Source organism: Ahaetulla prasina, chromosome 10 (genome assembly GCF_028640845.1).
Source record: "Ahaetulla prasina isolate Xishuangbanna chromosome 10, ASM2864084v1, whole genome shotgun sequence".
NCBI classification, from domain to species: domain Eukaryota; kingdom Metazoa; phylum Chordata; class Lepidosauria; order Squamata; family Colubridae; genus Ahaetulla; species Ahaetulla prasina.
Window position 1 is genome coordinate 31,166,956 of NC_080548.1, and position 23,026 is coordinate 31,189,981.

The window sequence follows — 23,026 nt, forward strand, 5'->3', positions numbered from 1 at the left end:
TTGATGATTTTCCTTGGCTTTCCCCGGCGGCTTATCCTCTCCTCGTTTCAGCCTTGCAAGGGAGGGAGGTCCAACTGGAACCTCTGCTCTGCTCTCCACCCCTCCCCCACCTCCCGTATTTTCTTTTCTGCCTTCAAGGGCTGGGAACAGGGTTATCCCCCCACCCCCCGCCTGCAAAAAAACGGCTCTCTAGAGGTGTCATCCTAAGGCCTCGCTTGCAAAGGGTCAATTGCAAAGCGGTGCACTTTTGTTTGTGGGGGGGGGGTGCTGAGCCATCTTGCTGCTCCCCCCCCCAGAGGGGCTCCTTCTGTCTCGAGAGATGCGGAGCAGAGTCCGTGCAGGGCATGGGGGTGGGGCTCCTGCTATCCGAGCGGTCAAAGTAGCTTCCCCCGTTCTTGCTTGGTCCCCAAGTCTTGACCGAGCCTGGAAGAGACACTCCTCGGAGGTGCCACAAGGGGTCGCTATCGAGAAAGGGTTTCTCGAGAGACGGAAGTACAGCAACAGACATACATGTATTACCTTGCAGACTATAGAGATAAAAAAAGTATAGAGTTGCGCACTCAGTTGCTTTAGAGTTGCATGCTCAGTTGCTTTCTATTTCTTTTCTCAGGATCACTCAAACTCCCATAATTCCCCAGCCAGCATGCTGTAAGATGGATGGATTTCAACTCCCAGAATTCCCCAGGCAGCATGCTTTAAGATGGGCGGACTTCAACTCCCAGAATTCCCAGGCAGCTTGGTTTAAGATGGGACTTCAATTCCCAAAATTCCCCAGCCAGCATGGTTTAAGTTGGATGGACTTCAACTCCCAGAATTCCCCAGCCAGCATGGTTTAAGTTGGATGGACTTCAACTCCCAGAATTCCCCAGCCAGCATGCTTTAAGATGGGACTTCAAATCCCAGAATTCCCCAGCCACCATGTTTAAGATGGATGGACTTCAACTCCCAGAATTCCTCAGCCAGCATGCTTTAAGATGGCTGGGAGTTTCCAGAGCTTGAAGTCCACATATCTTAAGAGTTTCTGAGGCTGAGAAACATTGTTCTATGTTTAATATCTTGCTGCTGCCTTGTAGTTTCTGTTCCTAAAGAGGGCAATGGGATATGTTGGTGTCTGCAGGGAAGTTCCACTGGTGTCGAGCCAAAAGATGACCATGTTTCCCAGCCATGCAGTCTCCCAGTCTGGAAAGGCAGCCGAGAAGGCCCACAAGCAAAGAGTACCTAATCCTTTCTGAAGCAGGGGGGGGGGTTTCTGGAATAATCGGCAGTGCCCAAAATGACCAGATTAAGAAGAAAGCAGCCAGATGACAACAAATAGCTTGCCTGGACCCAAATATTTATTAAAACAAAACCAGGTCAGGAACTATGAACAGGAAAATCAGAAACTTGCTCTCTCATCAATCATCCACTTTTTTTTTTAATGGCTACCCCCTTGTTTAATTTAACCCTGTAACAGTTCCCAGCGTCGAGACGCAGAGCTGCAGCAGCTGAGAATCAGAGGGTAAAGGAGTACATTTTTTTTAGAAAACAGAAGAGGTGGAGAATCGGCAGTATAATAGCAATAACATACCAAAACCTAGTCATGTTTCTAAGCCGTCTGGAGTCGCCTCGACGTGAGATGGGTGCCAAACGAATCAAATAAATACATACATTAAATTAAATTAAATAAAACTCAAGATCTGTTCCTGACTGATCCCTCCACCCTCAATGAAAAAGACACTTCGGCTGCGTTTCAGGAGGGTTTCCGTGGCTGTGATAGTTGCCTACTTTTGGTGTGTCAATTGATCTTGATAGGTGTGGTACTGGCCATAGATCAGGGGTCTCCAACCTTGGCTACTTTAAGACTTGTGGACTTCAACTCCCAGAATCCCTCAGCCAGCAAAGCAAAGCTGACTGAGGAATTCTGAGAGTTGAAGTCCACAAGTCTTAAAGGAGCCAAGGTTGGAGACCCCTGCCATAGATGACTTTGCAGCCTCGCAGTGCAACCTTCTTCCCAAAATCAGTAAGCTGGTGCTTAAAAATTTCCTCCCCTCCATCCTTGAGAAAGGATGATAAAGGAGTTGATCTTTCTTGGACAACAACGCAGATAAAAGATGACAGACCCAGGCCCCAGAAAAACCTCGCAGCCCGATGAATCTGGCAAATCACGGCAGCTCTAGTGTAGTGCCCCATGGTGCTGTGGCCATTTCCTGTGGTGACTGATGGGGTCAGTGGTGGGCTCCCCAGAACTGATGTCAGAAGGCAGGTGCTGAAGGGATCCTTGACTGGTGAAGGAAGAGGAGAAGGTGAGGCTGGATTCTGGTGAGGAAAAGACACAGGGAAAGGACACAAGAGTTAAGAAAAATTCAGTAACAGTAACAAAGTTGGAAGGGATCTTCGAGGTCATCTAGTCCAACCCCCTGCTCATGCAGGAGACCTGTCCTAGGGATTCGAACCAGCCGAACCGCCGACCTTTCTGATCGACAAGCTCAGTATCTTAGCCACTGAGCCAAGGAACTGGCTCCAAGTCACCCGTTACTTATAATTTTAGAAAGACACCCAGTTCCATAAAGGTGGGATGGAATTAGAACATGTAAAAGCGTCAGACTAAAAAACAAGAAAAGAAGAATATACATCCGAAGTAGGATAATCAAAAAACATGAACAGATAAAATCCTATGAAACAGTTTGGTCTAGCTGTTAAGGCCCTGGGCTAAAAGAGAGAAGGTGAGTTCTAGTCCCATTGAAAGGATGCAAGCCGGCTGGGTGACTCTGGGCTAATCACCAAGAGATTGTGAGTTCTAATCCCACTTTAGGCTTGAAAGCTGACTGGATGACTTTAGGTCAATCACTAGGAAACAGTGAGTTCCAGTCCCGCCTTAGGCTGTTCCAGGTATTGCAACAGAAAAGGAATGTTTTCTGGGTCCCTAAAGATGTTGTTGATTTAATCAGGAGGAGCCAGTGTCTGCCCATTCTGTCTGATCATACAAGACAGAGTCGTGGTGATGCAGTGATTAGAATGCAAGTATTGCAGAGTAACTCTACCTACAGCCAGGAGTTCGATCTTGACCGGCTCGAGATTGGACTCAGCCTTCCATCCTTCCGAGGTCGGTAAAATGACGACCCAGATTTTTGGGGGCCATGGGCTGTAAATCGCTTAGAGAGGGCTGTAAAGCACCGTGAAGCGGTATAGAAGTCTAAGGGCTAATGCTATTGCTAGAAACTACAGGAGACCGGCAACCCCTCTGATAACTCATGCAGAAAAGGCATCTGATTGAAGTAACGGAATATCCTAAATCTCAACTCTAGGATGGCAGGGCAGAAGAGCAGGCGAGACACAACCTTGGTGAGATCCTGCCAACATCAGCAGGAAATAGATTTAAGCCAGGGGTGTCAAACTCAAGGCCCGTGGGCCGCATGTGGTCGGATCCGCCCTGCAGGGCTTTCCTGGAAAATGTAATAAGGGGCCAGCCTGTGTCGCTTCAGCCCGGTCTACTCAGTGCGAAGAGGCAACATGCCAGCAGTTTGGGGAGTGACGTCAATCTAGCCATGCACACCCAGTTGGCCACCCCTAACCGCACCCCGAGGTCAACCACAGCCCTGATGTGGCCCTCAAATGAAATTGAGTTTGACACCCCTCGACTAAGCAGAGTCACGTGGCAAGAAGCAGAGGCAGTTTTTACTTTTTGACCCCAGGCACGAAAGATGCGGGGTCGCTATGAGTCCCTGAGCAAGGAGCCAAGGGTTCCAAGGAAGTAGAGGTGACTCTGGAGACCAATGTCCCACCTTCTTAAAGGTCCCTGGCTGGGCAAATCTGCCATAAGTGGGCCTCAGGCTCAAAATCGCTTTTTCGTTTGCCATAGGTTTGGGCGAAATGTCAAGGAAACAGTCCAAGAGGCCACTGGTTGGAAACTCACCAGCCCGAAATGCAATCGTTTCCTCCAGTTTCTTTAACATCTTGTTGCAGTAGTCTTTAACCGGAGGGGCCACTATGTCAACGAAGATATACAGAATGACCAGTCCGATGACAATAGCCATTGAAATCTGAGAGAAGGAAAGAGGAGAGAAAGAAGGGTGGTGGTGTGACCCAGGCCCAAGTGAGGAGTAGTAGACTCAAATCAGTTCAAAAACAAACAGACTTTATTAGAACAGCTGAGAATTAACTCATTCTCAGCCTCGTCCAAACTAAATCAAAGCAAATTCTTCAGAACACAATTCTTCAGTCTTATCATCAACTTTGGTCTAATTAGGCAAACTGCCAAAGGCTTTTCTTGGCAAAAGTTCAAAAGCAGAAGACGCCGAAGCAGAAGAAATAAATGCAGCAAGACAAGGAGCAAGTCTATCATTGTTGCTTTCCGGCAAAGAGCCCAAATGCCGTTGCTGGTCGTTTAAGCCTTATGGGACAGGCCAATCATCTCTTGGTCCTACTCCCAAGTCGTCCTCTTTGCTTGAGCTGCTCTTGCCTTCTGGCCAAATGACACTTGCCAAGAGTCTCCTTGCTGAGTTCACTGGCTCTTCGCCTTCCCTTTCCATGTGGAATATGCTTCCCAACAGTGTTGCCCTTCACACTACCCCTGAACCTAGCGTCAACCCTGAAGCTTGACCTTACGGAAGCCATCTTGGAGCTTCAGTGTTGCCAACCTGGAGCTGAGGGATAGGGAGGGAGGGGGGGATTTCAGGGAGTTGGGACTTTGTAGCCAAAATAAAATACTACCCCTTGGGAACCAAGGACATTCTCATACCTGGTCAGAGGAAAGAGGTCACTAGGCAACCGGACGGAGCAGTGATTGGACTATGTGACTGATTGTTTTGAGAAAGTGGAAAAACTTTTAATCAGGTGAAAACCGTGGGAACCTTCAGGGTCGGTTTTCACCAGATCTGCACCAATACGATATATCCAATAAAGCTATTCTTTGAGGAATCTACCTGCCTCGGAGTTTTGCTTGCTATGGGTCTATTACTTGGGACCCTGACACCTAGTTCAAAGCCCAGCTATCTTACCTTCATTATGTACAGGGCACGGGTGGGGCTGAGGCGCAGGCCATGGATGTGGACCATGAACTCCAAGGCATAGTCGCAGTAGGTGGTTTGGTCGACCCCCCTATGGAAGCAGACAAGGAGAGACAGAGGTGGGCCACTGGAGCAAAACATCTGTCTGTCAACCCTGAAGGTGACTTGACCGAGGCCATTTTGGGGCTTCAAGTGTTGCCACACTGAAGCCGAGGGATAGAGAAGGGGAGAATAGAGGTAGCTGGGGTTTCTAGCCAAAACAAGATACTTTCTCCTGGGAACCAAGGACATTCTCACAGGTGGTCGGAGACAGGAGGAGTGAAGTTACCAGGCAACCTTGATGATACCTTGATTGGACCATGTGACTGATTGTTTGGGAAAAGAGAGAAAACTTTTAATTGGGTGAAAACCGCGGGAACATTCAGTCAATTTTCACCAGCCTGTGCCAATAAGATATATCCTATAAAACTGTTCTTTGAGGAATTTAACTGCCTCGGAGTTCTGTTTGCTATGGGTGTATTACTTGGAACCCTCCTTTTTTTTAAAGTTTTCCCTCATCTCGCAGTGATTAAATCTCATCGCAGGCTCTTCCCTCCTAGTTTTCTACATCCGTCTTTCTTGACCGTGTCCCACTCCTCCTCCGACAGCCGGGTCTGGGAAGTCTGTATCAAGCGCGGCCACGAAGCCCCTGCAGCTTTGCCAAATTCCTGTCAGAGTTCTCAGGGCAGGCAGGAATCCAAGGTGTGACTTCAGCAACCAGATGAGACTTTGCCTGACTCAGGGAATGCCAAAAACCAGATCCTTTATATAGGCCATGGGGTGTGGCTCCATGACTCAGCACTTATCCAGGCCTGCCCCTCCCTTCCTTTTGCTGACGTCGCCTCTCCATTCTCCGGAAGCGGGGATCAGCCCACCTTTCTCGTCTTCCTGCTCAGCTGCCGGCAATTCTAGCTCGTGGCTGGCTTCATGCTCACATGGTATAGGAGGGAGGTTTGTTTGCTCAGTCTGTCCGGGCATGGTGCCAGGGCTGGGGGCTGGAGGCATGCCAGGCCATTCTTCTACACTATCAGCCTCTGGCTCAGATAACAGGAGATGGGAGGGGCCCGGCTGAGGAGAGGAGAGCGGGCGAGGCACAACACTGGCAATGTTAAGAAGTTGAACCTCAGCTCCCAGAATTCTGGGAGTTGAAGTCCACCTGGTCAGGCGCGAAAGACTGAATCCACACGTTAAGGTCCAACGAAACGGGATTTACTGCTAATCATGCCTAAGCAGAGGAATCTTCTCGACTAACATTTAGCACCTGCTTGGAGTTAGATAAGGGTTATCGGAATTCAAGGGAAGTTGGGCTTACTTCATTTGTGGCTATGTAGGGATTCTAGGCTGAGTCCTCTTTTAATTCTGGTCTCAGGTTCTGCCACTCCTTTCCCTACCCCACCCACCTTAAAATTATTGAAGTTGAGAAACACTGTTCTACATAATTAATCAAGCTCTGAGTCCAATAGTCTCCAGGTCATGGGCCTCACTCTTGCAGAAGGCTAGTAATTCAATAGCGACATGCTACACACATACGCAAAACATGCACACAGACACATCCACCCTTAAAAAAAGGCTCTCCCCATGCCTTCTGGCATGATTTCACCCCGCTACGGACAGAGTAATCAGTTTTAACATCAAAACCGCAAGTACCTGTTGGATACTTTGATCACAAAGTAATAATCGGGAGTGGCCATACTTTGGGGGACGATATCGTAACACGGAGAATTTTTCTGACAAATCCACCTAAAGGGAAAAAACAGAATTTGTACCAGGCAAGATCCTACGATGGGATGCTTCATATGTCGGGATGGAATCCTGTTTTTGTTCTTTTTTTTTTTTTTTAAAAGATTGATTTTGGGAGGTGTACAATCCAGTAGGGGGAGTTAAAAAGGAACTCTGTGCTGAAGGAATCCCGAATGAAAACAAGGCAGGGTTCACAACAGCGGTGAAATCCCCCCGGTTTGTTCTGTTCCCCTCGCCTCAGTCTGAGTGATGACTTAATTAGCCAGCACTATCAGCTCTGGCAGCAAACTAGTGAACGTCTGCCAAGTGACTCTGTTATCTCCCTCGACGCCAATGAGTCACCCAGGAACAAACAGTACTTCAGCTCTTAGTTCAGCAGTTGATTTGCCTGCTACGAAGAGGCACAGCAGCCCTTGCTGCTTTTTATATCCTGTGGGGTGTGGCTCCATGACTCAGCACTTCCTAGGCCTGCCCCACCCCTGCTTCTGTTGTTCCCATCTCTCCTGCCTGTGAAACCTAGGGTTCAGCCAGGCCTGATTGCCATCAGCTGGATCTGGAGGCATGGCCTGGGGGGAGAAAAGAGTCAGGGGACGGAGGCCTCGTTATCTCCTCCACCTGGCCTGCCTCTGGCTCCTGGAGCTGAGCCAGGGAAGCCGGTGCTCCCGAGGTAAGTCCTGATGGCCCTTCCCCCTCACTTTCCAAATCACTTTCTGGCAGGGGGCCTGGCTCGAGGGGCGCAGACACAACACGGTTCTATCCGGCTTGCTGAACCGGTAGCTCTGCCCACCCGCCGGGACATCATTATGTCCTGTTTTTTTACCCTCTGTGCATGCATAGAAGGCTCTGCGCATGTGCAGAAGAGGGGCAAGGGCATGTAGCGCGTACACGACGTGTGCTCCCGTTCCCAAACTGGTAGCGAAGGTGAGCAGATTTCACCGCTGGTTCACACATAGCTCTAAGCCAGGGGTCTCCAACCTTGACAACTTTAAGACTTGTGGACTTCAACTCCCAGAATTTCTGGGAGTTGAAGTCCACAAGTCTTAAAGTTGTCAAGGTTGGAGACCCCTGCTCTAAGCTACAAAGCATGGCACTCTGTGTGAGCTAAACCCCTTTCATTTATTCTACCAACCCAATTGTCAAAGCTTAAGTCAGAGAGAACCCAACCTGTGGGGCCCTTGAGGCTCTCAGAGCTTGCTGGTGTTCTTGCAGATGTTTCACTACCCAAGTAGGTAACGTCATCAGTGCTAAAAGGGAGCGGGGGTTTGCTCTCTCTTTATATACCAATGGCTTTCCTTGCCAATGTTGTGGGGTGTGTGGTTTTCTCTTTGTTAATTTCCTTGATTAGGGAACTATTTAATTAGGGAAGTTCTTAATCAGGAAACTAGCTGTGAGGGTCTGTGGTGCTCTCTGAGCTTAGTTGTTTCCTTGAAGACATTCCATTACCCGACTAGGGAACAATATCAGGGCTAGAAGGGAATGGGGTTTGCTCTGTCTATAAACAGCCGATTGCCGTCAAGTGTTGGTGGGAGTGGTCTTGGTGATTCCCTGATTAGGCTGTTGTTTAGAGTTTGATTTTTTTTTTTGTCTGAGCTTTTAGATTGGGGTATTGTTATTTAAGGTTGGCTCGGCCTTCCATCCTTCCGAGGTCGGTAAAATGAGGACCCAGATTGTTGGGGGAAATAGGCTGACTCTGTAAACCTCTTAGAGAGGGGCCCTAAAGCACTGTGAAGCGGTACATAAGGCTATTGCTCTTCCTTTTCCCCTCCCTCCCTTTCTTCCTTCCTAACTTCCTCCCTCCCTCCCTCCCTCCCATGGTGTTCAGTAGTTAGCATGCAGTATCGCAGGCTGACTTTGCCAACTGTTAGCAGTTCGATCCTGACCGGCTCAAGGTTGACTCAGCCTCCCATCTTGAGGAGTTGAAGTCCTCCAGGCTTAAAGTTGCCAAGGTTGGGAGACCCCTGGCTTAGAGAGTGCTGTAAAAGCACTATGAAGCGGTATATAAGTCTAAAGTGCTAAATGCTAATGCTAAGCTCCACAGTTCATGTGATAAGTCTAAGTGCTATTGCTATTGCCCTTCCTTCCTTCCAACCATCATTTGCAGTGGTTAGAATGCAGTATTGCAGGCTGACTCTGCCCACCGCCAGCAGTTCGATCCTGACCGGCTCAAGGTTGACTCAGCCTTCCATCCTTCCGAGGTGGGTAAAATGAGGACCCAGATTGTTGGGGGCAAGAGGCTGACTCTTTAAACCGCTTAGAGAGGGTCGGAAAGCCCCGCGAAGCGGTATATAAGTCTAACTCTAAGTACTATTGCTATTGTTTCCTACTCGGTTGTTGGTCTACCCCAAACTATATCCAAGCCTCTTTCACTGGAGGTTGAGAATTTGAAGACTACCAACCTGAACAGACAAGCGTATATTTCACAGTAGAACTTACACAATTCCAGAGTTGGTTTCTGAGAGGACTGGGAATCCTTCCTTGTTGATTTCTTCAATTTCTATATCGGCTCTCGCCCATATCAAAGCTGACGAATTACTAGGGAAGCCAAATACAGATCAAGACAGTTGGGCTTTGGAAAGGTCCACGTCAGGAGTCCACGGCCCCTTCCCTCCCCCCACCACCCATTTTTTTGTAGCAGATCCTGCACTCCTGACTGCCACGTGCTCTACAGGGGGCTACCCTAGAAGACTATTTGGAAGCCGCAGCCGGGGCAGAACACAGTGGTGCGCACAGTTCTCTCTCTCTCTCTCTCTCTCTCTCTCTCTCTCTGTGTGTGTGTGTGTGTGTGTGTGTGCAAGGGCTGCACATATAACAGCATTTTGGGCGAGCAGCAGCATCGGTTACCGGTTCGTTTGTGAGTTCAATTCAGACTGGGTCTATGAAGTAGCCTGCTGAAAAGTCACCTGTCAGTGTTGTATTTTACGATCTCTTCCTCAGTGAAGTATCTGATGTTGCTCTGCGAAAAGGCACCTCCGCCAATGATGCTAAAGAGGTAGCTGCCAAGAGAACAAGGGAGACGGAAGATTCAGGTTCAGAACAGAGCTGGAAGGGACCCTGAAGGTCTTCTAGTCCCACCCCCTGGTTCAAATGGGAAACCCTGCTGTCTCGTTCCAGACAAATGGCTATCCAGTCTTTTTGTAAAAACATCCAGTGATGAAGCACCCACAACTAATTCTTCTCACTAATTAATTAATTGTTCTGTGATGTAACAATCACATCATTGTTATGCAGCCAACTCACACAATCCCCCCCCCCACACACAGACATTGGTTAAATATGACTTGCACAGCTGAGATGAAACCACAACTCTCTTTTGGGGTCTTCTCCCCCCCCACCCGCATGTTTTAGATAGAAGGAACTGAAAAGCCACCGACTGCCAAAGCAGATTCTCTAAAGATTTCTCAACCTCGACAACGTGAACATGCGTGGACTTCAACTCCCAGAATTCCCCAACCAGCTCTGGGCAACGATTCACTATCAGGCTGATCAAAGCTGCCATCACTCCCCTCCCTCCCTCCCTCCCTCCCTCTCTCTCTCTCTCACACACACAGAGGGGTGGGAAGGGGAGAGGGGGAAAAGAGAGAACGAGAGCCAGCCTTCTGATGCTGATGTAGGAGTTTCCTTCAACCAGTCTTCTTCCTCTTCTACCTCTTACTGCCCAGGCCCCAAAGGCCATGCCCCGTTCTCCACCCCAGGCCCAGTTCCCAACTCTACAAGGCCATTGAGACCCATCCCCACCACTCTTACCTGCCATGGAATTGTCCCGAGTCTCCGGTCACCATGTCTTGGATCAAGAAGAATGGGTAGAACACTGCAAAGGAAAACATGCACGCTGTCTTGCTCCAAGCTCCCAAACTGGAGTAGATGGGAACACGGCAGGAGTTGCGCTGGGGGGGTTCCCGACCTGCCTCTCGAAAGGTTGCCAGCGTGTGATTGGCTCAAATCCAACACCGATCCTTGAAGCTGGCTCTTGTTGTGCCTCATCCGCTTTCCCCGCAGCCGGGGCCTTCTTATCTGCTTCCGAACGCTGAGGAATGTCCTAGCATGCCTCCCGGCCCCAGCCCTGGCTCCATGCCCAGACAGGCCAAGGAAGAAGAAGCGCCCCCAGCCCCCAGCCCTGGTTCCATGCCCAGGCAAATGGAGCAACTAGACCCCTCCCCTCCCCCACAGCATGTGAGCCTGAGGAAGGTCAATTACCAACAGCTGCAGACTGGAGTGACCCTCGCTTCAGGAGAATTGATAGGCAGAGGCAACAGAAGGAAGGGAGGGGCAGGCCGGGATGAGTGCTGAGTCATGGAGCCACACCCCATGGCCTATATAAAGGATCTGCTTTCTGGCATTCTCTGAGTCAGGCAAAGTCTAAACATATCTTGCTGAAATCACTTTCTGGTCTCCTGCCTGCCTTGAGGATTTTGCTAGGACTTTGGCAGAGCTGCAGAGGCACGCCTGATTCGGATTTCCCTGACCCGGCCGTCAGCGGAGGAGTGGGACATGACAGCTCTGGAGGAGCTGGATTCGCGTGTTGGTTTGTTTTTCCATCTCTTGGATTAGGCACAGGGCAACTTCAGACATGCACGCATAGATGAAGGCAGAGAGGCTTTGTCCTAACTAGGTTGGCCTCTAACCTGGATTCCCTGAATGATGGTAGATTCCAGGAATGGTATGGAGACACGGTTGTCTCGATTACTGGCAATAATGAAGATGATGATAAGAAAGCAAAAGAGAAGGAGGAGGAGGAGGAAGGAGGAAGGAGAGAAGGAAAAGGAGAGAGAAGAGGAGGAAGAGGAGGAAAAGGAAGACTGTGGGGGTCCTTGGTGATCTCTGAGCTTTGTAGTTTTCTTGCAGATGTTTCATTACCCAACTAGGTAACATTATCCGTGCTAGAAGGGAGTGGGGTTTGTGAAGGGGAGGAGTGTGGTGTGGGGGGGGAGAGGGAGGGAGGAGATGCAAAGCCACTTACCATCACTGAAGAAAAAACAGGGCATTTCTGGATCTGGCTCAACACAGTCAAAGTAGCGCTTGTTCTTCTCCGTGGTGTAATTCTTCGTATGAGTGATGTCAAACGCCAATCTCTTGCCTGGGGGGCATCCAATATGAATCCTCAATGTATCGGTACCCTGGGGGAGGGGGGCAGAAAGTGGGTGAGCTATGAATTTATAAAGGCCTTCTCTTTCACATCGAGGTCTAACACACCCACTTTTAAAAATCCAATTTCCCGCCAAAAGAATTGGCAGCAAAAATCAATCCCCCAAAAAATAATAATCGAAGAGGCCTTTTCCTCCTTTCAAAGCCAGAGCTCAAGGCTAGAAAAAGAGACGAACATTTAAAAAAAGGGGAAAAAACACATTCCTTCCCTACCACAATTTTGGTCACCGTGGGAATCATGTGATGTTGCGATAGTTGTAAATGCGAGGCCCAGTCATAAGTCGCTGCTTTTGGTACCTTTTAACTATGAACTGCCACTAAACAAACGGTTGTTAAGTCAAGAACTCTCTCTATGCCATTTTCCTTACATCTCTGCATTTTTTAGATGTGACTTTTGAAAAGTCATAGCTACCCCTCTGTAGATGACACATCTATCCATGTGCAGAATCCAGTTTACAGATGTTCCTAGATAATGAGTAAAAATCTCTCTATAAAAGTGAAATACACTCACGCATCAGCACAAAATCTCCAGAACCATAAAGCCTACAAACTTGAAGTTTGCCACATATGTTCCTCTTGGCTTCTAAGTGCTCACTAAGAAAGGGTTTTTCGAAATGACCATCAGAGCATTAGTATTTCCTATATTATTATTAACATGCTCTGATGCTAAGGAGTTCTACTCCCCCTCCCCACCTGAAAAGAAATCTGTTCCAAATGCAAAACACAAGCAGAGGAGAGGAGTTTCACTTTCAGTTTTACTTTCACAGCAGCAAGCAGGGGATAGGAGAGGGGAGGCTTCTGTGGGGCAAGGCTGAGGGAGAGAAGGGGAGAAGGAAAGGCCGATCCATAACTACTCATTAATTTCCAAGCTGTAAATGTCGATTTATCAAGCCCGTTCACATAGTTTTGTAGCGGTATTCAACTAATAATTTAGATATGAGCTGCAGTGCATGATGGGAAGGAAAGGGAAAAAGCTTCCAACAGAAGGAGAGAAATATTCATAGTTCCAGGACAGGGCTCTAAGTCAATGGCAAGGATGATATAGGGCAGGGGTCTCCAAGCTTGGTAACTTTAAAACCTGTGGACTTCAACTCCCCAGAATTCCTTAGCCAGCAAAGCTTTAAGTTTTAAAGTTACCAAGCTTGGAGACCCCCTGATATAGAGTGTCTGGCTTGAGCAGAGGGTTGGACTAGAAGACCTCCAAGGTCTCTTCCAAGTCTGTTATATTGTTATTGTCAAGTTCCTCTATGACAGGGGTGTCTAAACTTGTGCACTTCAAACACTTTTGCTGGCTGGGGAATTCTGGGAGTTGAAGTCCACAAGTCTTAAAAGTTGCCAAGTTTGGAAGAAACCTGCTCTAACGGCAGCAATTCCAACTGGGAAGTCTTGAAGATCTAATACCCTTCTGTTTTGTTTTTTACTAATTTTATTCTGTATTTTACACCACGCGTGTTGTTATTACCAATTGCTTCAACTTTCAGCGGTTTAAAATAAATCAGTCATTCTGTGCTATCTCCCTGCTCTTTGGCTGTTGTGGAAGGAAAAGAAAACGGAAAGGAATGGCCTTCTTAAGGGGAATTTGCATTACCTTCAACTCTGGGGACAGGTTCGCATGGTGATAACAGGCCATTTCCGAATTGACCACCTGAAAAAACAGGACAAAAGCTTCATGGGTCTCTCAGAGGAAAGAAGTAGAAAGAGCAGTTTCACCAGCTAATAAGTAAGAGAGAACAGGCACCTCTAAGAGCCGAAGTGGCGCAGTGGTTAGAGTGCAGTACCGCAGGCTGCTTCAGCTGACTGCTAGCTGCAGTTCAGCAGTTCAAAACTCACCAGGTTGACTCAGCCTCCCATCCTTCCAAGGTCGGTAAAGTGAGTCGGTAAAATAGGCTGACTCTGTAAACCGCTCAGAGCAGGGGTCTCCCAACCTTGGCAACTTTAAGCCTGGAGAACTTCAACTCGCAGAATTCCCCTGGGAATTCTGGGATTCTGGGAGTTGAAGTCCTCCAGGCTTAAAGTTGCCAAGGTTGGAGACGCCTGGCTTTGAGAGTGCTGTAAAAGCACTATGAAGTGGTATATAAGTCTAAGTGCCAAGTCTAAGTGCTAAATGCTAATGCTAATCTCCACAGTTCATGTGATAAGTCTAAGTGCTATTGCTATTGCCCTTCCTTCCTTCCAACCATCATTTGCAGCGGTTAGAATGCAGTATTGCAGGCTGACTCTGCCCACCACCAGCAGTTCAATTCTGATCGGCTCAAGATTGACCATCCTTCCATCCTTCCAAGGTGGATCAAATGAGAACCCAGATTGTTGGGGGCAAGAGGCTGACTCTGTAAACAGCTTAGAGGGGGCTGTAAAAGCACTATGAAGCAGTATATAAGTCTAAGTGCTATTGCTATTGCTCTTGCCCAGAGGTGAAAAGTAAACACCAAGAGATTTGAATGAGCCAGGTTTGGTCCAGTGGTTGTGGCACTAGGTTAGAAGCTGGTGTGGCTGTGAGTTCTGGTTCCACCTTAGGCATAAAAGCCAGCTGGGTGACTTTGGGCCAATCACCAGGAGACTGTGAGTTCTAGTCCCGCCTTAGGCATGAAAGCCGACTGGGTGACTTTGGGCCAATCACCAGGAGACTGTGAGTTCTAGTCTCGCCTTAGGCATGAAAGCCAGCTGGGTGACTTTGAGCCAATCACCAGGAGACTGTGAGTTCTAGTCCCGCCTTAGGCATGAAAGCCGGCTGGGTGACTTTGAGCCAATCACCAGGAGCCTGTGAGTTCTAGTCTTGCCTTAGGCATGAAAGCCAGCTGGGTGACTTTGAGCCAATCACCAGGAGCCTGTGAGTTCTAGTCCCACCTTAGGCATGAAAGCCGGCTGGGTGACTTTGAGCCAATCACCAGGAGCCTGTGAGTTCTAGTCCCGCCTTAGGCATGAAAGCCAGCTGGGTGACTTGGGCTGCCAGGAGACACCGAATTCTATTCCACTTTAGGCATGGAAGCCAGTTGGATATCTCTGCCCCAATCACTAAGAGACTATGAGTTCTAGAGCTGCCTTAGGCATGAACACCAGCTGGGTGACTTTGGCCCAGTCACTTTTCCTCATCCCAACCCATCTCCCAGGCTTGTTGCCATGGGGACAATGAGAGGAGGAAGGAGTACTAGGTATGTTCGCCATTGTGAATTCCTTACAAAGCGCCAAAGGTGAGGTCAATCAATCAAATCAATCAATCAACTAAAACCAAGGCTAACATATGTAGAATAGGGAGCTATGGATTTCCAGAGCTGCTGATAAACCCTCACCTTTATGACAGCTGAGCTTTTCAGAAGGTTCTTCCCACTGAGTTGCTGCATTGGGTAATTCCCATTGTCTCTAATGGTTACCTGTTGGGGGTGGGGAGAAGTCAGGGACATGTGAAAGATGCCCAAGAGCACAAATCGCATATATACGGAGGCTGATTCTCCCCCCCACACACACCATTGTTGAACCAACCGGACTGGGGAATTCTGGGAGTTGAAGTCCACAGGCCTTAAAGTTACCATGTTTGGAGAACTATCAAGTACTATCCACTATCAGCCATCAGTGGCTAGCTATCCAGGATAAATTTCAGTTCAGAATTCTATTCTTTTGACCGTCTCAGGAAAAGGGTAGAAAAAGGCAGATGAAGCACACCTGGGCGTTGATCCAGCGGTGAGTTGTTTCCATTTAGTCCAGTTCTATAGAACCGGTAGTAAAACCAGCGGGAGGCTCCGCCCACCTGCCACGACATCATCATGGGGGATCTGCGCACGCACAGAAGTGCATGCTTGAGCAAAGCGAGCGCGCACACACGCTCCCCTTCTAAACTGGTAGTAAAGGTACTGCATTGATCCTGCAATCAAAATGTGTTTCTGTGTGTGGGGGGGGGGAATTATCCAAGATGCTGTAGCAATGGCAGTTTGCTTTGCAGAGGGTGCTAGGCAGATATCTGTGGCCATAGTCCCATGGACCCAGGGGTCTCCAACCTTGGCAGCTTGAAGACGTGTGTGGACTTCAACCCCCAGAATTCCTCAGCCAGGCAACTTTAAAGTCCACAGCTCTTTGGAGTTCAAAGGCTCCTGGAAGCTACAGAGCATTGGCTTGGTCAATCTGTGGATGTTCGTCCCAAGTTCGATTTTGTTATGTGTGTGATAAGCACGTTGCCTTATAAGTTTGTGATGTTTTCCAATGTCTAAGCCAATCTTTCTGGAACGTTGTTTTCTGGAACGTTGACACACGTTGGCTAACCCTGATCCCAAGAGCTGCGGCGGCGCAGTGGTTAGAATGCAGTGTTGCAGGCTACTTCTGCCAGCAGTTTGAGCCTGGCAGGCTCAAGTTTGTCTCAGCCTTCCACCGTGGCTAAATCAGTCAAATGCGGACTCAGATTGTTGGGGGGAGGGCAAAAAAGATGCTGTATGTGTAAACTGCTTAGAGAGGGCTATAAAGTGGTACGTAAGTGCTAGTGTGTTGTGGCCTGTCGGTCACCGGCCCCTCCAGCAGCCAAATCAGAAGAGGAGGAAGAGGCGTGGGAGTCAGAGGTCAACATCAGGGCAACCTGGGAGCTCTGAGGGGGAAGAGGGAATGAGAGAGAGGCGGAGCCTGGGCTGTCCGTCAGCCCTCAGATGGAGAGTCAACAGCCCCCAGGTCTGGAGGTGGCTGATGAGAAAGAGGAGGAACAGCTGGGTCCAGTGCCTGATGCGCAGAAGGCAGAGGAGAGGAGAGCAGGGGAAATCTATGGACCGGTCCTTGGGACAGAAGAGCCACCACTGCTACTGAAGCCCCACCCAAGCTCTGGGGATCAAAGGCAGCGGGTGGAGGTGAATAGATGTGGCCGACAACGATTCTTCTCCCTGCCAGACGGACTTGTTAGCCTGTATTGAGAAACTTTTTGCCGAGGCTGCTGAAGCTCCTAATCAAGGAATCATTGATTTAACTTCAGAGAGTTTGTTGTGTTCGGGGAGCTGGGTCAGAACACAGTGCTAGTGCTAATCCTGCAAGGAAGAGTGATATGTCCATAGAATCAATTATCATCGGGGTCTTACCCAATACAACACCGAGCCTCGGCTGATGAGTTCGTGCCTCTGCAGTTCTGCCTCGACATACTCGGGATGGGCCAGAATAACAGACAGCCAGATGTAGTGGAGGGAATTTTCCTCAGCCGTTTCTCCCACTGTAGGCAAAAGAGCACAATGGCTGAGGATGGGTGCACACCCACAAACACACACACAGAGTTTGGGGACACTGGCAAGCCAAGAGACCCTCTTCTCCCACTCATATAAGCTGCCTCAGACCACACCAAAAACAAAGGGAGATATAGAAATGCTCCCTTCTGCTCCAGAGACCATTCTGCCTCTAGACTGGGTAGGGAGGAGAAAAATACTGGCAATTCTCGCCTGGCCACCATTCGTTTTGTGACTGTTCAAAGTCACAATGAGCCGCAGTGGCGCACCGGTTAGAGTGCAGTACTGCAGGCTACTTCTGTTAACTGCCAGCTGCCTGCAATTTGGCAGTTTGAATCTCACCAGGCTCAAGGTTGACTCAGCCTCCCATCCTTCCGAGGTGGGTAAAATGAGGACCCAGATTGTTGGGGGCCATATGCTGACTCTGTAAACCACTTAGAGAGGGCTGTAAAGCGGTATATAAGTCTAAGTCTTATGCACGGTCACTCATGCTCTCGTGACATCTCGTCTGGACTACTGCAATGCTCTCTACATGGGGCTCCCCTTGAGGAGCACCCGGAGACTCCAGGTAGTTCAGAATGCGGCTGCGCGGGTGGTAGAGGGAGCCCCTCGGGGCTCCCATGTGACACCTCTCCTGCGCAGACTGCACTGGCTGCCTGTGGTTTTCCGGGTGCGCTTCAAGGTTTTGGTAATGATCTTCAAAGCGCTCCATGGCACAGGGCCGGGTTACTTACGGGACCGTCTTCTGCCACCGAATGCCTCCCACCGGCCCGTGCGCTCTCACAGGGAGGGACTCCTCAGGGTACCGTCGGCCAGGCAGTGCCGACTGGCGACGCCCAGGGGAAGGGCCTTTTCTGTGGGGGCTCCCACCCTCTGGAACGAGCTTCCCCCCCAGGTCTTCGTCAACTTCCTGACCTTCGAACCTTCCGCTGCGAGCTTAAGACACATCTATTTATCTGCGCAGGACTGGACTAGATTTTTTAAATTTTAACTGTTTAAATTTTAAATTGGGTTTTAAATTGGGTTTTATTATTTATATTTCTATTTTAAATATTCGGCCTATATAATAAGTTTTTTAGATTAATGTTTTACTTTGTATATTTATGTGTTTTTATATGGCTGTACACCGCCCTGAGTCCCTAGGGAGATAGGGCGGTATAAAAGTATGAATAATAAATAAATAAATAAATAAATAAATAAATAAGTGCTATTGCTACAACAGCACTGAAAAAAGGGACTTATGACAGGGGTGAAATCCAGCAGGTTCTGGAGAACCGGTAGCGGAAATTTTGAGTAGTTCAGAGAACTGGCAAATACCACCTGTGGCTGGCCCCAGAGTGGGGTGGGAATGGAGATTTTGCAATATCCTTCCCCCAGGAGTAGGGAGGAAATGGGAAGTTTGCAGTATCCTTCCCCTGGAGTGGAGTGGGAATGGAGATTTTGCAGTATCCTTCCCATGCCACGCCCACCAAGCCACACCAAGCCACGCCCACAAAACCAGTAGTAAAAAAAATTGAATTCCACCACTGACCTATGACCATTTTTCACACACCACTGCAGCATCCCCATGGTCACATGATCAAAATTCAGGTGCTTGGCAACTGACTCACATTTATGAGTTGCAGAGAGACAGACGCATTCACATACACACACACACAATTCTTCTACCCCAATTATCCAAAGTGAAACTAACCAAGCTTTACACAATCCATAAATTACAGATTAACAGAGTTGGAAGGGACCGTGTAAGTCATCTAGTTCAAGCCCCACCCCACCCCACCCAAGCAGACACTACGTTATTTCTGACAAATGGCAATCCAGTCTCTTCTTGAAAGCTTCCAGTGATGAAGCTCCCACAACTTCTGTTCCATGGGCTGATTGTTCTGTCAGAAAATTCCTCCTTATTTCTAGGTTGAATCTCTCCTTTTTTTTATTTTATTTGCATTTATATGCAAATAAAAATGCTTCTCCGAAGACTCAGGGCGGCTTACACTATGTCAAGCAATAGTCTTCATCCATTTGTATATTATATACAAAGTCAACTTTTATTGCCCCCAACAATCTGGGTCCTCATTTTACCCACCTTATAAAGGATGGAAGGCTGAGTCAACCTTGGGCCTGGTGGGACTTGAACCTGCAGTAATTGCAAGCAGCTGTTAATAACAGACTGCATTAGTCTGTTGAGCCACCAGAGGCCCTTGTTCAGTTTCCATCCATTATTCCTTGTCTGGCCTTCAGATACTTTGGAAAAAAGCTTGACCCCCTTCCTCCTCTCTGTGGATCTAGCTAAGCAGTTAGTAGATCTAGCTAAGCATAAATAAAAGTAATGAATTCAACCTCACAGCAAGGTTAAAACACAGGTTGCTTTCTTGGAACATACCAAATGTTATAGTAGTTGTTTTTTAAATGTGTGCCTTTTTGTTTTTAAGTCTTGTTAGCTCCCCAGAGTCATGAATTTGAGATGGGAATTCCTACAAATTGAATAATTTCAACTCCTACCCTCAAAATGACGCTATAGAGCACTGCACACCAGAACAACTAGACACAAGAACAGTTTTTTCCCGAAGGCCATCACTCTGCTAAACAAATAATTCCCTCAACACTGTCAGACTATTTACTGAATCTGCACTACTATTAATCTTCTCATAGTTCCCATCACCAATCTCTTTCCACTTATGACTGTATGACTATAACTTGTTGCTGGCAATCCTTATGATTTATATTGATATATTGACCATCAATTGTGTTGTAAATGTTGTACCTTGATGAACGTATCTTTTCTTTTATGTGCACTGAGAGCATATGCACCAAGACAAATTCCTTGTGTGTCCAATCACACTTGGCCAATAAAATTCTATGTCTAATCAGCCACCCTTGCTTACGGCTCTCTCTGGCTGTTCTGATGGACAGGAACACGTTAAAAGAGTAGGCAGTTTTCTTGTCCAGATAGATATTTTTGGGCAGCTCGTTTTCTGGCATCAAGTTGTAAATTTTGGCATAGTTGGCCATGTTGATGTAGATACCTCCCAACGATTTCCTGTTGCTTGCCTTGTAGTTAAAATATTCCTGGAGGGGGAGAGAAAAAAAGGGAGAGGGAGGGAGAGACCAGGTAAGTTCCAGAAGAGTTGATTTTATGGTTCACATTGACTTTCTGTTGCATTCCTGAAGCACATTTTATGAGAACGGGTGAATTTAGCGGCCTCCCACGGCAACCCAACCCACAACTGCACTTTTGTGGCCTGTTCGACTGTTTTTCCAGAATGTTGCCAGGCAGGCTTGGAAAGAGGATTAAGTCATGCCAAGGCTGAGAAATGTACACTCGGGTTGCTGTTTTTCTGCTTACGGCCTCTTCTTTCTGGTTTTTCCACCAGCGCCAGGTCGGGTCATGGACGGGGTCTGCATAAGGCTGGGGAGACAAGATTACATAAAGAAGTGAACCTCCAACCTATCACCTAAGTAAATTTCAACTTAGCGTATATTATTGTTACGCAGAGGAGACGTATCAACGGGACATTAGTTTCGAGGGGCCTTTTTTTTTTTTTTCTTCCCGTTCGTTTTTTTAATTCTTCTTTTTGTTTCTTTCACTGTCACAATCAGGTAAAACCTCGACTTACAACGGTTCATTCAGTGAAGTTACACGGGCCTTGAAAACAGTGGCCCACCATCCTTTTTCACACCTGCGACTGTTTCAGCAGCCCCCATAGTCACGTGATCAAATTTCAGACGCTTGGCAGCAGATACTCGTGACAGTGGCGGCCTCCCACCGATCGTGTGATTCCCCCTTTTGTGACAAGCCAAGTCCACGGGAAAGCCGGATTCACTTAACAACCGGGTTACTAACAATAGCTGCAGGGACTGACTTAACGACTGCATCGAGAAAGGCGGTAAAATAGCCGCAAAACCAGTTGTCTCACTTAACAACGGGAATGTTGAGCTCAATTGTGGTTGTTAAGTCGAAGGCTACCTGTATTTGACACACATACACACACACACACATTCTCTCCCTATTTCTTTCCACCTGGTCGGTTGTCACACCGGGACAGATCCAGGGGTGAAATGCTCCCGGTTTGGACAGGATCGCGCGATCCGGTAGCGATGGGGGCAGGTAGTTCGGAAAACCAGTAGCAAAAATCCCTGCCCCCTCCCCCAATGCCCACGCCTTGCTGTTCCTCTTCTCCGTCCCTGAAGCTCTTGGTGGTGATATAGCTGCAAACGGCCTTAAATGACTGCCGCGGCACTTCAAAGGGCCGCACTACAGCTGATCAATGCTGGTGCCTCTATTTTTAAAGAAGGTAGACCGGTGCCTCCCAAAAAAAGGCAATTAGTAAACCGGTGCCTCTATTTTTAAAAAAGGTAGACTGGTGCCTCCCAAAAAAAGGCAATTAGTAGACCGGTGCCTCTATTTTTAAAGAAGGTAGACCGGTGCGCTCCCAAATTTTGTATAGTTTATTATTTTTATTATTTATTATTATGGGCCATACCCATTGTCACCTGACCACCAAGCCACGCCCACCAATTAAGCCACGCCCACAGAACCGGTAGGGAAAATTTTTAGATTTCACCCCTGGACAGATCCCTGTTTCCAGAGATGTTATGTGACTTTTCCCCCCAGAGGCTTCTAGAAGTTAGCCTGTAGGCCATGCCGTCCTGGGCTGCCCGTTTTGTGCCCAGGAAAACCAGAACCGGTCCTCACTCTGTGATACGATGAATGCAGCTGAAGCAACTGGTAGACCAGGCCCTGGTAGACGGTGACCGACTTCTCGTGATGCAATCCAGATTTCTCCATGACGTCTGGAGGCGTGGCCCAGTAATGCTCCAATCGGGTGAAGCGCTGCGGGGGCGGCAGATCCACCATACGCAACGCAGCGAAGGGGCAGCGATGGGTGAATCGGATGTAGTCTTTCCCACTGGGAACAGAGAGCAAATTGTCTCCGTTTTGCAGGCCTTCCTGATGGGATTGCTGCCGCAGGGAAGTACTGGGACTGGCAAGGGAGGAGGAGGAGGAGGAGGAGGGATCAAGTGCGCAGCTAGTCTAGAGTCACTGGGAAACCACAAAAGGACTAGCCCAACCTAAGGGAGTTCCTTGGGATTTTATCTATTTGTTCCCACAAGGAGGTTGCTGGTCTGGAGAATTCCTGTATTATAGGCAGCACGTAACAGAGTCATTAGCTTGAACTCTGCACCCGGATGGGCTGGATGTTCACTTGTGGGTCTAGTCCTGTCTTTGAAATGAAAGGCTGGTGACTTTAGGCCAATCACAAGAGAAAGTGATTTCTAGTCCTGCCTCTGCCATGAAAACCACCTGGGTAGCTTTAGGCCGATCACCAGGAGACAGTGAATTCTAGTCCTGCCTTTGCCATGAAAACCAGCTAGGTGGCTTTAGGCCAATCACCAGCTGACAGTGAGTCCTAGTTCTGCCTTAGGCATGAAAGCCAGCTGGGTGACCTTGAGCCCGTCCTGTTCTCTCTCAGGCCCACCCAAGGTCAAAGAATCCCTATAAGTAGAATACTGGGCATCCTCATTTCCTCTCTAGGCCAGGCAGAAGGACCAGGCTCGCATCTCGACTTGATCAAAGCTGCAACGCCTATTTACAAGCGCCTCGCTAGACTGACAGCATTCGCTTGGGAACGGCCGGCTTCAGGAACTCTAGGAGAGGTCAGGCCTGCACCGCTTTCTAGCATGCAAGGATTTTAAACAACTCCCTCCTTCCACCTCTAGCCGGAGATACCAGCTACGGGTCTAGGACTTTTCGCCTCGAACTCTTGGCGTTGCCTGTTTCTCCACCAGGGTTTCGCCTCCGTGTTATTATGCCTCGGCACTTTGGGCCACGGCCCCTCCGTCCCAGTCCCTTCGCAGCGGCCCATTTGTCGCAGTATAGTTCCCGTCGGGCTTTTGGGTGTGCAGGACAGTTCGAAGCCAGCTGTAGAGGAAAATTCC

At 48.4% G+C, this 23,026-nt stretch overlaps 1 protein-coding gene across 2 annotated transcripts in view; it reads right to left on the reverse strand.

Annotated features, from left to right (window-relative positions):
• Nucleotides 1–1,333: 1,333 nt before the first annotated feature.
• The window catches only part of CATSPERG (cation channel sperm associated auxiliary subunit gamma), a 54,141-nt gene continuing 32,448 nt past the window's right edge, over nt 1,334–23,026 (reverse strand). For both annotated transcript variants that reach the window (XM_058196224.1, XM_058196225.1), the window contains 14 exons: nt 21,783–21,996; nt 20,433–20,495; nt 19,972–20,155; nt 16,952–17,079; nt 15,194–15,274; nt 13,495–13,551; nt 11,722–11,878; nt 10,509–10,572; nt 9,665–9,757; nt 9,198–9,296; nt 6,672–6,764; nt 4,977–5,076; nt 3,893–4,019; nt 1,334–2,295 (listed from right to left, as the gene is read on the reverse strand). In XM_058196224.1, coding sequence (XP_058052207.1) covers nt 2,153–2,295; nt 3,893–4,019; nt 4,977–5,076; nt 6,672–6,764; nt 9,198–9,296; nt 9,665–9,757; nt 10,509–10,572; nt 11,722–11,878; nt 13,495–13,551; nt 15,194–15,274; nt 16,952–17,079; nt 19,972–20,155; nt 20,433–20,495; nt 21,783–21,996 — 1,603 coding nt within the window. In that variant the 3' untranslated portion in view covers nt 1,334–2,152. The remainder of the gene's footprint in view (nt 2,296–3,892; nt 4,020–4,976; nt 5,077–6,671; nt 6,765–9,197; nt 9,297–9,664; nt 9,758–10,508; nt 10,573–11,721; nt 11,879–13,494; nt 13,552–15,193; nt 15,275–16,951; nt 17,080–19,971; nt 20,156–20,432; nt 20,496–21,782; nt 21,997–23,026) is intronic.